Source organism: Lagenorhynchus albirostris, chromosome 6 (genome assembly GCF_949774975.1).
Source record: "Lagenorhynchus albirostris chromosome 6, mLagAlb1.1, whole genome shotgun sequence".
Taxonomy (NCBI): domain Eukaryota; kingdom Metazoa; phylum Chordata; class Mammalia; order Artiodactyla; family Delphinidae; genus Lagenorhynchus; species Lagenorhynchus albirostris.
Window position 1 is genome coordinate 35,929,734 of NC_083100.1, and position 13,392 is coordinate 35,943,125.

The window sequence follows — 13,392 nt, forward strand, 5'->3', positions numbered from 1 at the left end:
TTCAGGTTAGTTGATGGCCTGTTTACCAGGATTTAGAAAAATAAAAGATACAAGAGGGGCTTCTTTTAAATTCCTATTGATTTTCTTGTACATATTCACATAATAGCTTAGGACCATTACTAGGTATCTTACAACATTTCTAGACAAAAGCAGATCTTATCTGAAAATACTAGTCCTGATTAATAGTTAATGATAGGACCATAGATACGAGGATGCTAGGGTCTGGAAGGTCACTTTTATCTCACCTATGCTCCGGCTGTGAACTTGAGGTCTCTCAGTCAGGACACCTCTGATTGGTGTGCTCCACTTTTTAATGACTAGAATCTGAAGGCTTCTGCCACTGCTTGGGGCAATTCTGCTGCAGTCTGATAGTAATAATGGAGGGGAAAAAACCCCCACAGTTTTCCCATTAGGCGCATCTGACTAAGAGACTTGTTTAATCCAAACCACTGTCCACAGATGATAACTGTCTCTTCCCTTCTCATGATGACTGGGGTTTGCTTTGTAATGTTTGTGTTTTGTTCTTGGGTTTTGTCCCTGCAGGTTTGATGATTCCGGTCTTTTGTGTGGTAGAGCAGTTGGACGGCTCTCTTGAATATGACAACAGGGAAGAACACGCAGAGTTTGTCCTGGTTCGCAAGGACGTGCTTTTCAGCCAGCTGGTGGAGACCGCGCTCCTGGCCCTGGGCTACTCCCACAGCTCCGCGGCGCAGGCACAAGGTATTCTCGCGTCTCCCCTCTCCTCCCCGTGCCTCGGGTGTGTCATGATTTGAGGAAGAGTGTGTTCCCCGAAATAATTCTCCAAACAGGGATCGGAGGAGAGTGGTTACATCTAACATCTTTCCCAAACAGTGAACAGCAGGATGTTTCATGGAGAGTCTGGTTTTCTGGTTGCATTGGGAAGCATTTGACCAGTACCTCTAGAGCCACCAAAATCCCATTTCAAGCCATCACTTGCATTTCAGAGTGATCATCATGGGTTTTTTTGCATTAATAACTCTCTTATTTTCTCTAAGTCCCCAAATCGGTATTCTCAGAGTGCTGAGAGATTTGACTCCTAACTTATCCAAACTTTAATATGTGAATTATAAGCTTTCAGTTTTCTAAATTTATTTATTGCTTTGGGCCTGCCGCTTTAACACATTATGATGAGCTTTTAGTTAAATAGAAAAAAATGTATGCCTCTTATATACTGTACTTTTGTATCTTTGAAAACCTCTCTGTAGTTCTGATGTGGTCCATTCATTAAAAAAAAAAATGCTCAGTGTCTTTGTGATCAATTCATTTTACCTATTTAATTAAATATAATTAAATATTAAAATTGCATCATTATTTCAGTGTGAATTGTATAGCACTGGGGAATCCATTGTGAGCTTGTGTTGCCCATTGTTCTTTTATGCCAGATAATTGACAAAACAAATAGGAAAAAATCCCCAAACCTTGGAGAATGGGAAAATAAATTTTTGACCCAATGGAATGATTATCTTTGTTTTTTAGCTGAAATTATTGAACTGTATAGATTATGATAATGGTTAGAACTAAAGGATAGAAACAGGTGACTTCCAGGTCTTGTTCCATATATTAATTTCCTTTATTACTGTCCTTACTTAACATTTGTGTATGTGCCATGGATTTTTGCTACTTTTTCAAATGAATTCCTCTTCATATACTTACTAAGAACTATTAGTCCAAGCCTCTATTTATTGAGAGAAGGAAGCTATGAGAGATTAAACAGTTTATAAAAAGTTACAAAATATGGTGACCAAGGACATGGAATTTAAATTCCCCAGCTCTTGACTCTGATTTTGTAATCAGATTATTACTGTTTAAAAAAGGTTTTAATTAAATATTCAAATTATATCTTAGTTCTACCAAGAAAGCAACTCATCTGAAACCAGGAGGTCAAGAATGTTTTTCCAGGGCCATGGATTATTGTGAGTTAAGGTGCAGTCTGAATCCCAGCACTTGGCCTGTCTGGGTGCAGTAATACATACAGCTGAATCGTAGAGTCCACTGCTTTCAAAGCAGTGTGATAAAGGATGATTCATTTCCTTTCCCTGACAACTTTCCTTCTTGTGTGAGGGATTCAAGATTTGATCCCGAGCAAATTGCATAGTGGGCACCATTGCTTTTATTTCATGCTATGTACCTAAATGAAATAAAAGAATCCCCCCTCCTTCCCCCACCGTAAACTTTTCATGCCATTTTAGGGCTATTTTTCTCTGAATGGAAAGGTCATCGTATCCCGCCGCTTGCATCCTGGTGTGCCAGCTTCCTGTTTGACAGGGCTATCCATCTCAGTTAGCGTGGCTGCCCAACACGCCGTGAGCTCACATGTGGAGCACAGAGCACTAAGTGGCCAAGATTTGATTCTTGGCACATGCTCAGGGAAGGGGCTCTCAGGAAATTTGCACGAGGGAGCCACACTGTTCCATTCAGTAGTGTGGACTGAGGGTTCTGCTCACCAAGGTGAGATCCACTAGCAAGAAATATGGTCTGCAGTGGAGGACTAAAGAAGAAAAAAGTCAAAAGTGAATATTTGCTTCCCCAAAGTTTTTGAAAACCACGGTTAAAAATGACTAAATATTACACTTTTTAAGAGTTGAATCAACATCCTGAAGGTGCTCGAGATCATGATATAGTTTATTTTGTAGGTAAACAAGGGTTTTATCGCTAGGTCCTGTACTATAATTTTACAGATGGGGAAGAAAATCACAGTTTGTTTATTTTGTTTTAAATTAGATTGCTGATCTCTGTTTTGGGTAAATGGAAAAACTTGGAATTGTTTATTTGGAAATGAATGTATTAGATCTCTGTTGTCATTCAGATCATCACACTTGTGCATTTTGCTGCATATTTATTACAGACGAAACAGAATGCATGATAAGACAGGTCATTCATGTGCTGGAGAAACAGCAGAGTGGGAGGAATCTAGAAAAGGAGGCAGAACAAAATGTGACTGCATATCTGAGGCCTGAGGTTTTATGTGTCTAGTTTTTTGTTTTGTTTTGGTTTTATTTGTTTGTTAGTTTAGGTAATTCCCCCAAGATGGGAAAGTCATTGGGTGACCTGCTAGCAAATGCATTTGTGGCAGAGAAACTGAGTGTTTCCGAACCTCTTCTTCCTGTGTTGGAAAAGTTGGGCCAAAGTAAACTTCAGGGAGAGCTGGTTTCGTGAGCCTATTTTACAAATTGAGACTCTTGAAATGTGATTTTTCATTTTGACATGACCAGAAAAGGGCTTCAATAATTGAATTGGAATAGTATTCAGATTAGCAATGTCATTATTTTGGAGTGATACTCACGTTCCAATGAGAGACGGCATACCCATGTTCTCGTGAGCATAAGATAGTCAGTTTCTTTTTCTGAGACGGCATTTCCTCCAGGTGAACTGAAGAGATTTTATTAAGAAAGAATATTTGCTTATAAAGAATGATAGAAATTCCACTAAAATGGAATTTAGGGGTTGCCAATCCTGCTCCCCCTCCCCATTTTACAGTACCTTCTTTATTTGAAGCCAGATATTTGGACCCAAGAGAGGATAAGGGCACAAGATAATGTCATAAATCATGGGCATTATGTTTTTAACTGACCTAAACCCTCCCTATCCCAGAACACATACCATTTACTCTCTGTGATTCTCAAGGATATGAGATGCAGGATTCATCTGACCTGCTGTTTTGCATATGCAAAAAGCCTAAAGATGGCAAGCTCTTGGCTTTTTCCGGAATAGGTAGCCTAAAGTCTAATGAACAACAAGCATGTTTTATGTTATATGTTGAACTATGAGTCAATATATGTGGATCAAAAGCAGTCTTCCAGTCTTTTGGAAGAGGAGTATTAACCTAGGGAACTGCTCTGCAGTAACCCTCCCCCACTAAACGCTTCATTCCCTTTATTCGTCTTTCTTGTTTCCTTTTCATCCTTTCAGTTTTGCTCCATAATGCTTTTGGTAATAGTCGTGGGCCTCTCTCCATTGTCGAGAGAGTTCTTTATCTCACTGATTAAGTAGCTATTTGTACTTACCAAGGTGGTTGGTGGACTCTGGGAGGTGGCAGTGATGGCAACGTGATTCCTCACTGTGTACATTTGACTTAATTTGTAAATGGATATCTTTTTCCTGCTTCCTATTTAAAATTTATTTTAAAATTTATATTAAAATTTATTTTTGACAAGAAAATTTTATTTAAGAACAAACATGCTGAACAATAAATAAGCAAAAATCCTTTCTGGCTGGTTATTTTTGGGGTCATGAGTATGTAAAAATTATGAGTTCAAGAGGAAGTGTTATTAGTCACCAGTTTTTCTTACTTGTGTTAGAATAATTAAGTGATATAGTCATTTAAAGTGATGTTTTTAACAAGTGACACAAAAAAGCATTTAATACAATGTTATGTGAATCAAGCAGAGTGCCAAATACAGTCTCAGTTATATAAAATTTCACTTATATGCATAGGAAAAAACAAAGGAAATATATTAAAATATCAACTGGGTGGGTAGTGGGATTATGTGGGATTTTCTTCTTTTTCTAATCAGAAAAAAAAAAAAGTACGAAATTTCCACTTCCTCTATGAATTCCTCTCTGAATAAGTGGGAAGTTGTTATTTCCACCATATTATCCAATTTTGATGAACAGTTCACTTTGTCCCTAATTTATCCATAAGTGTGAAAACTTGTACATGATACAGATGCATTTCTGTTGTTTTTTCAGTTTAATATTAAAAAAAGAATCAGTAAGTCATTAATGAGCCCCTGTGATGTATAAAACAAGGGATTTCTTAGTTTTTTTAAAAAATTTATTTATTGAAGTATAGTTGATGTACAAGGATTTCTTAGAGTTTTAATAGTGCTAGGTAACATAAATTGAGCAATTGCTATTTGTCAGACACTCTTCTAAGAGATTTACATGTACTGACTCATTTAATTCTCATAACAGCTCTTTGAAGTAAGTTATATGTTTCCCATTTCATAGATGAGGAAACTGAGGCAAATAGAAGTAACTTTCCCTGGTGCACAGGGCTAGTGGATGGAAGAGTTGAGATCTGAAGGCTAGTTAACCACCTCCTGAGTCAGAGTCCTTAACCACAGGACTGTCCAGTGACAGACCTGATCACGGGGAATGTAGACTTGGGGTAGGAGTCCATTCTTTTTTTTTTTTTTCATTCTTATTTAATGCTTGTTCTTTTGATCTTTGACATAAGGCCTAAAAGGAAGGACTTTTTGGATTGGGTGCTTACTAAATATATAATAATTATATTTATTTGATAATGATTACATATATTCAATAATGATAAATTATACATATTTCATTTCCATGATGAAATATATAGAGATATTTCTTCAAGGTAACTGAGATAGATTTCGTTAAAAACAAAAACCTCACAGAATTGTTTTTTTTTTTTTTTTTTTTTTTTTGCGGTACGCAGGCCTCTCACTGTTGTGGCCTCTCCCGTTGCGGAGCACAGGCTCCGGACGCGCAGGCTCAGCGGCCATGGCTCACGGGCCCAGCCGCTCCGCGGCATGTGGGTTCTTCCCGGACCGGGGCAGGAACCCGTGTCCCCTGCATCGGTAGGCGGACTCTCAACCACTACGCCACCAGGGAAGCCCCAGAATTGTTTATTGAAGCCAACTCCTAAAACTAAAAAGTGGGCCTACAGTAGGTTGAGGAATTCAAATATACATTTTTTGCTTATGAAGCCAAAATGATTCCTGATATGCAAATAAAGCATATTCCTTAGCAACTCTCACCTTCAAATTAATTAATTCAGTAGTATGAAATGCCTGCTGTGTGTCAGTCATTGTTCTAGGTTCTGGGGATAAAGAACTGAAAAAAAAAGTCTTGTTTTCATGGAGCTTACAGAGAAAAGTTTAGTATGTGGATGACTAGTTGATTTTCACTCTCTGAGCTCAGAAATATTGAATATTGAGGCTCAGAGAATAGAAATGCATATAAAATTTGTTTACAGGTCTGGTGCTAATTGTTAACTAAATGTTCGTTTTACTCCTGAAAAAACGCTCAAGAATTTCTCTTCCTCTTGTTAGCTTTTGGAAATAGATGACGAGATGGGAAATAATGGGTTAAAACTTCTAGGAAATCGTACTTTGCGTTATTAAAGGAAAGCTGTTTATTTGCCTCTTCTGTCCATTGTTGTCTTCATTTTAAAGATAGGCCTAATGTGGGCTTTGGTTTTTATTGGTGAAACTCTTCCGCTCTCACAGGCCCATTTCTTCAGAACACAAGGGTGGTACTTGTGCTAGGCATTTAGTCGATGTTAGAAGAATGAACAAATAAACTTGAAGATATTTATTACCCTGGAGAAATATGGATTCCTAAAAAGTGCCAGTTTACTGTCTTTAATTATTAGATTTGGACTCGTGAGCTGGAAACTATTTTGTTCCCTTATAACAGTGACGCAGAGCGCAATGTGCAGTCTGTAGGAATGCAGGCATTGTTTTCTGACTGAATGAAAACAGTTCTTAAGGTTCCTTTTTGCTAAATTTTATCCATGAAGAATTTTTGTGTGTGTATCACTGTGAAGTTGGCTCCCATTCATTAGCTATTTTTATCAGAACTGAAATATAATTTAACTCCTTATTGATCAGCGATCACCATTTCCAGGTTATTCTATGTCATCATTCCACAGTCAGTGATGTTTTGGCTATGCTTGGGGTGGCAAAACACTCCAATAATAACTGTTAGACTCAAAGAAGTAGTTATTCAAAGGGTACTTAGGGGATTGCTGAGATCCAGATTCTTCTGATCAAAAGTTAGAGATGTTTTGTCAGTATTTATCTGGACCTCATCTGTTTGAAGGCATTGTATGTAGGGTGAATAATTTCAGTCTATGAAAGAACTATGATAAGAATAAATAGAATAAGAGTTAAAACCAAAGCAGTGAGAATATTTATATAAAAAGGAATGGAAGTAGAGTTCCCTGTGCTATACAGCAGGTTCTTATTAGTTATCTATTTTATACATGTTAGAGTATATATGTCAATCCCAATCTCCCAATTCATCCCCCCCACCCCCGCTTTACCCCCTTGATGTCGGTATGTTTGTTTTCTACATCTGTGTCTCTATTTCTGCCTTGCAAACCAGTTCATCTGTACCATTTTTCTAGATTCCACATATATGCGTTAATATATGATATTTGTTTTTCTCTTTCTGACTTACTTCACTCTGTATGACAGTGTCTAGGTCCATCCATCTTCTCTATACAGTAGAAACTAACACAACATTGTAAAACATCTATACCCCAATTAAAAGAAAAAGAAAGAACTACCATATAACACAGCAATTCCACTCTTGGGTATATATCCTAAAAACACCCCCAAAACAGTAATTCTAAAAGATACATGCACCCAATGTTTATAGTAGCATTATTTACAATTGCCAAGATATGGAAGCAATCTAAGTGTACATCAGCAGTGAATGGATACAGAAGAGGTGGTACATATATACAATGGAATACTACTCAGCCATAAAAAGAGAATGAAATTTTGCCATTTGCAGCAACAGGGATGGACTTGGAGGGCATTATGCTAAGTGAAATAAGTCAGACAGAGAAAGACAAATACTGTATAATATCACTAATATGTGGAATCTAAAAAATAAACTAGTGAATATAACAAAAAAAAAAAGAAGCAGGCTCACAGATATGGAGAACAAACTAGTGGATACCAGTTGGGACGGGGAGGGGCAATACAGGGATGGGAGAGTAGGAGGTACAAACTATTTGGTGTAAGATAGGCTCAAGGATGTATTGTACAACACAAGGAATATGGCCAATATATTGTACTAACTAAATGTAAAGTAACCTTTAAAAATTGTATAACAAATTTAAAAAACCTTTTTAAATAAAAAATATTTTATATTAAAAAAGGAATGGAATGGCTTAATTTATGTATTATTTATTTATTATTTTATATATTATTCATTTATTAATTACCATATACTTTCCAGTGGACTAGCTCTACAACATACCACATATTGGGAAGAACTTTACATAGAAGCTACTGTTAAGGTAAATTTCATCATTAGAAATGAATACACTTTCATTTTAAGTTATTCAGTGCTTGAAATGCTCTGTTCTTAAATTAATTCTCTAAAATGTTTTATTATGGGAATATATAACATATACAAAGTTGAGAGACTAGTGTATTAAATACTCACGAACACATCAGCTAGGATCACCAATTAGCAATTTATGGTTGATTTTGTTTCATCTATGCCTTACCCGTTTCGCACCTCTCTCCCACTGGATTATTTAAAATAATCCTAGACCTTGTATTTTGTCCATAAATATTTTACTAAGTGTCTCTTAAAGACTATTTTCAAAACATAACCACAATACCAGCATGACGCCTAAAAAGAAAGATAATGATTCCTTAATATCATAAAATATCCAGTCAAGCCTCAAATTTTCCTAATTATTTTATATATATGTATATATTTTTAGTGTTTATTCACATCAAGAGCCATACAAATCTATATATTGCACTTGGTTGATGTGTCTCTTAAGTCTTTGAATCTGTGGGTTTCCCATTCTCTTAAATTCTAAAAAACTCTAAAACTTATGTTTGCTGCTTTAATTCAGAATTATTTTTATTTTGCTAAACTTAATGAAAACCCTAATCCTATAAATGCCTGCAAATACTATGATTTCAAATAAAAAATTAATAAGCTTAATCATAACCTTGGAAAGGAATTCAGAAAAATCACTTTTTGTTTTTCTTTTTGAGAGAGGATGGTTAAAAGACATATGTTGTCTAGAGCTGAAAGGTTTTTCATGTTCTAAAAGTTTGACATTCTCCCTACTGAAAATGTTTTAAATGATCTCTTGCCTTGTCTTTCTTAGTTTCTTTCTTTGGTTCTCTCTCTCTTTTTTTCTATGTTTTCTTCTTTAATTAAACTCTTATGTTTGGGAGACTCTCAGAAGTTTTTTCTTCATAAGGGCAATGTTGAAAAAAAGGTACATATTTAGAAGTTGTAGGCCTTGGAGCAACCTTTTAACAAACAAGCTGCTTTTTACAAAATTCTGTGGCTCTCAAAAGACAGCTAAGAAAGTTCCCCAAAATTGCTGTTAACCATGTTTCAACCCTCATTAGAGCTGGATGGGCCAAAATATAAAACACTGGCTGGGCTGACACAAATCTCTAACAAGCCCCCATGCTCTTCCCTCCTCTGCTATATAAAATTAAATATTCATGTATGTGTGTGTGCATACATGTTTGTTCACCGGCACATAGCAAAACCTGAAACACTACTTTTTAACTAAATGCCAGGGGAAAAATAATGCTCATCTTACTTCTTTGTCTAATATATACTTAGAAATGAATATCTAATACAAGTGTTTATAGTTCTGTATTCCTTATATTTGTTTATATTGTCATAAATATGTTATTTAAAATATATAAATATGTAATTATGGCTCGTTTAAAGGTCAGCTGATGGAATTATTGTCTACAGGTAAATCTGTAGAGGGTGAACACCCCATCCAATTTGATTTGTGGAATGCCTAGCTGTTGGGTAGGAAGTACTTGGTAAGAAGTGTTAAGGGCAGTGAATTAAAAAACAAATCTTATCTCACTTTACATCTGACCTTGCAATTTCTGCCAGAATGTACAGTTGAAAAAACCATTATCAGTGGAAATAATTCATTTAAAAAAACAGGCTCATTATTTTCTCTATTATGATGGAAGGGTTTAGCAATGTTTACAGTTATCTGTTTTGTTTGGGGCAATTGGCCATGGTGGCCATTAGCTTTGGTGTATTTTTAAAACTGCTTAAAATCCTTCTATTTGGAATTTGGTCATTAATGCCTAAGACGTGGAGGGGACTGATCATCTTAGTTCTGCGTTTTGACATTCTTGTAAAAGGATCCAGGTTAAACAGATTGACCCACAGTGATATATAACTTTTATTTAATAATTAAAGTATGTCCCATTAAAAATATACAGCTCTTGAGGAGTTATGAGTAGGAAACCTGCAATCTAAAACTGGTGATAGCTCTGATACAGTTTATATTGTGATTAATTTTTTATTCTATTCCCTTCAAGAGTATAACTGTCTTTTACTAATGTATGGATTTAAAATGCAGGGTAGAGTCATTTGCTGAAGACCCACTCTTTTTTGTGCTTTAAGAAGATGCAGTAGCGATTCCGTTAAAGGAACTCATGCGGTAAAAAGCACATTCAATAATGATACAATAGACAGTGCTGTTACCTTTTGGGTAGATCCTTTATATTTAAAGCTCTCCATTGGTACAACTCTCAGTCTTGGTGCTATACGAATTATATTCCAACTCTTAATAAAGTCTGTTTTGACATTCATGATAAACAGTGAAAAATTCTTGGCCATAGAGCATTTTGTAATATTCCAACGCTTTTTAAAAACTCCCTGCTTTCTTTTTTTTTTCCTTTTTTATATGGATAAGAGCTCTGTCATCTAAATCTTATTTCAGTTAATTCTTTGCGAAATTGTGAAATTTCAGAATTGTAGGTCCTTTTACTTCTTATTTTAGTGTACATTTTACTTTATACTTTGAATGTCCAAATTTTCTCAGATACAATTATAATTGTATTTAAGCATTTTTATGGGATAACGACTCCACAGTAATTCATTCATTGCATAGTGTCAGTTGGTGGGCAGCTTATTTGTGACTTATGTAGGCACCTTGGCACACGAAGAGGAGCCCTGCAGTGTCAGGAGCCCCTTCTGTCTGCAGTGTGACAGAGCTCAGAGGAGGGCTGTGCGGAGGCAAGGGTATAGAGCAAGCGTGCAGCTGCCTGTTGGTCACTCAGAGGCTCCTTGGTTTGGTTTCCGAAGTGCCACGTAGATTTCACATGATTGTGATGAGCATTTAAAATCCAGTGCTTTGAAAAGCAATTTTTTTTTTTGACAGTAGCTTTGAGAGTTTTAAGAGTCTTATATCAAGGTTCTACTTGCTCAAAAGCAGTAATTGGCAAAATTATTTGTGCGTCAATGAGGGAAAACACAAAGGTTTTTCCCTGTCGACCCCTTTTTGGTTTGAAGAAATACCACCCAGGACAGAACGGCGAATCTGCGCTCTTGTTTTACAAGCTCGTTACTCGGGTTGGAAAAGATCGCTGCAGGCTATATGCAAATAGTGCCGAGGTTTCTCTCAGTTTCCAGCTCCAGCTCGGCAGAGAAATGCATCCAACACATTCTTTCTGTCCGTTTTGTAAATCAAAGAATGAGATGCTGGAAGGCTCATAGCACGGTCAAACCTCTGTCCTCAGTGATTTGGCTCTACAAGGCCTAATCATCTCCCAGGTGTGAAAACTGGGCCCACCATCCTGGGAGCCAAGTTAAGAGGGTGGTCTGTTCTTAATCAAAAGCTTTGACCAGTTTTACCAGCTTAAGGTGATACTCCAGAGCCAGAGTAATAAATAAAAATTTAAGTGTTGTGTTTTATTATTATGAATATGGTGATTCCTTAAGGGAAGGGGGAGACTTCTTTGAGAGGGCGTCTGCTTTAGATACTCTGCAAGGGAAGAGAGAGATCAGAATTATTTGGGAAGGAAGCAGTTTAAGATCGTTAGTCTTTTAGAGCATCATTGGAAGAAATGTAGCTGAGTTTTACTGTTCCCTTTTCATGGAGAGGAACACAGTACAGAAACTTTTAAAGATTATTATACCTTAATTTTCTGGTTCTTTCACACACTATGATATCATTCATTCACTTAACAAATATTTCTTCAGTGCCTATTATGTGTTGGGGACACAGTGAAGAACCAAACATACAGTGCCTCCGCCCTCAAGATACATTCCAGTAGGAAAGATAGAAAATAAACTATAAATATATAATAAAATGTGTGGTAGGACCTGGCAATAAGTTATGCTTATGTTGACTCTGTTCTCTCAATCTTGTCTAGAAGGAGGTTTTGGCAAATTTAGGCTTCTGGAAAGTAGCCGTTTAGCCAGAACAAACTTGAAGGTTTTGAATGGGGTTTGAGGATTAAAAATAAAATGATGTAGGTACTGAAAAGGGTAAGCCTCAGTTTTCTGAGAAATTTACCTATTTGGACTATCTCATGTTTGGAATAGGATAAATGTAATATGTCAGAATTAGCTTAGATTAAGCCATAGTTTAATTTTTGCGAGGGAAACGGAAACTTTTACATAATAGACATGCTATGAATATATTTGATAGAGTTAATATTATTAACTAATTAGTAATATTAAGCTCCACTATTTATTTACTGCTTCTCATACACCAGGTACTGTTCTAGGTGCTTCACATATACTTGCTCATTCAATCCTCATAATAACCCCCGTGAAATGCATGATATAATTGTCAACATTTTACCAGTGAGGAAACTGACATTCAAAGAGATAAACAGCTTAGCTGACACTAAAAGCCAGCTTCAGAGAATGTGTACTTAACCAATATCCCATTCTGTGGCATTATATTTGTAGTCTGCCAATTTAGTCTAGAATTCAAACTAATAGTAACTATATTTTACAGGCATTAAACCAAAGATTGACATTTTGGAATTGGTAACTGAACATATATATGTTTAAATTGAGTGGGGAGCTTGTTCTGAGTTTAAATAACAAAATGGAACTTGCTGGCTTGGGATGGCATTTTATGAGAATTTATTTTGTGAGACCCCCCATTTTTGTATACCTAAGCTCCTTATAAACTTATAAATTAAAAAACAACTTTTTCTAATAACAAGCTAGTGCTTATTAATTATAGAAAACTAAAAAATACAGAAAAAGGAAAAAGAAGACAAACCCCCCACACCCCGCCATTGGACCTACCATCTAGAAATAAATGTAGGTAACATTTTAGGACACTCCTCTTTAGTTACAGTGCTAGGCATTTTTTTACATAGTTGAGGTCATATATGCAATATTTTCATCTGTGTTTTTCACTGAATATTATAATGTATAATTTGCATATTCTTTGTTATTATTTCTAATATTTTATAATAGCCAAGTTTTTGGTTTTCAAAGCAAATGTGAAAGATTCATTTTCTTTTGATGATCTAGAAGGATTTAGGAGTGGTCAGTAAATTAGGTGTTAAGTACAGATGCTGTGCCTAGGCCATGCTGGACAATCAGAGTGACCAACTCCACTGTTTATGTGAGAACATAGTTATCCTTTGAAAATAAGTTTCTTGTAAGTTATTTCATTGCAGGGACTTCCCTGGCGGTCCAGTGGTTAAGACTCCAAGCTTCCAATGCAGGGGCCGTGGGTTCGATCCCTGGTTGGGGAACTAAGATCCCACATAATGCGCAGCCAAAAAAAAAAAAAAATGGCTAAGTTAGTTCATTGCAGGTGAAAGGCTGATTATTTAAAAAATAATTTTGGCATTGACCTGCTTTCTTCCTTACCTCTGCCTTGTGGTAAAGAGTTAAGTT

At 36.1% G+C, this 13,392-nt stretch overlaps 1 protein-coding gene across 1 annotated transcript in view; it reads left to right on the forward strand.

Annotated features, from left to right (window-relative positions):
- SATB2 (SATB homeobox 2) overlaps positions 1-13,392 on the forward strand; it is a 187,840-nt gene that overhangs the window by 22,670 nt on the left and 151,778 nt on the right. Inside the window, exon 3 of the mRNA XM_060152381.1 lies at positions 544-720. Coding sequence (XP_060008364.1) covers positions 544-720 — 177 coding nt within the window. The remainder of the gene's footprint in view (positions 1-543; positions 721-13,392) is intronic.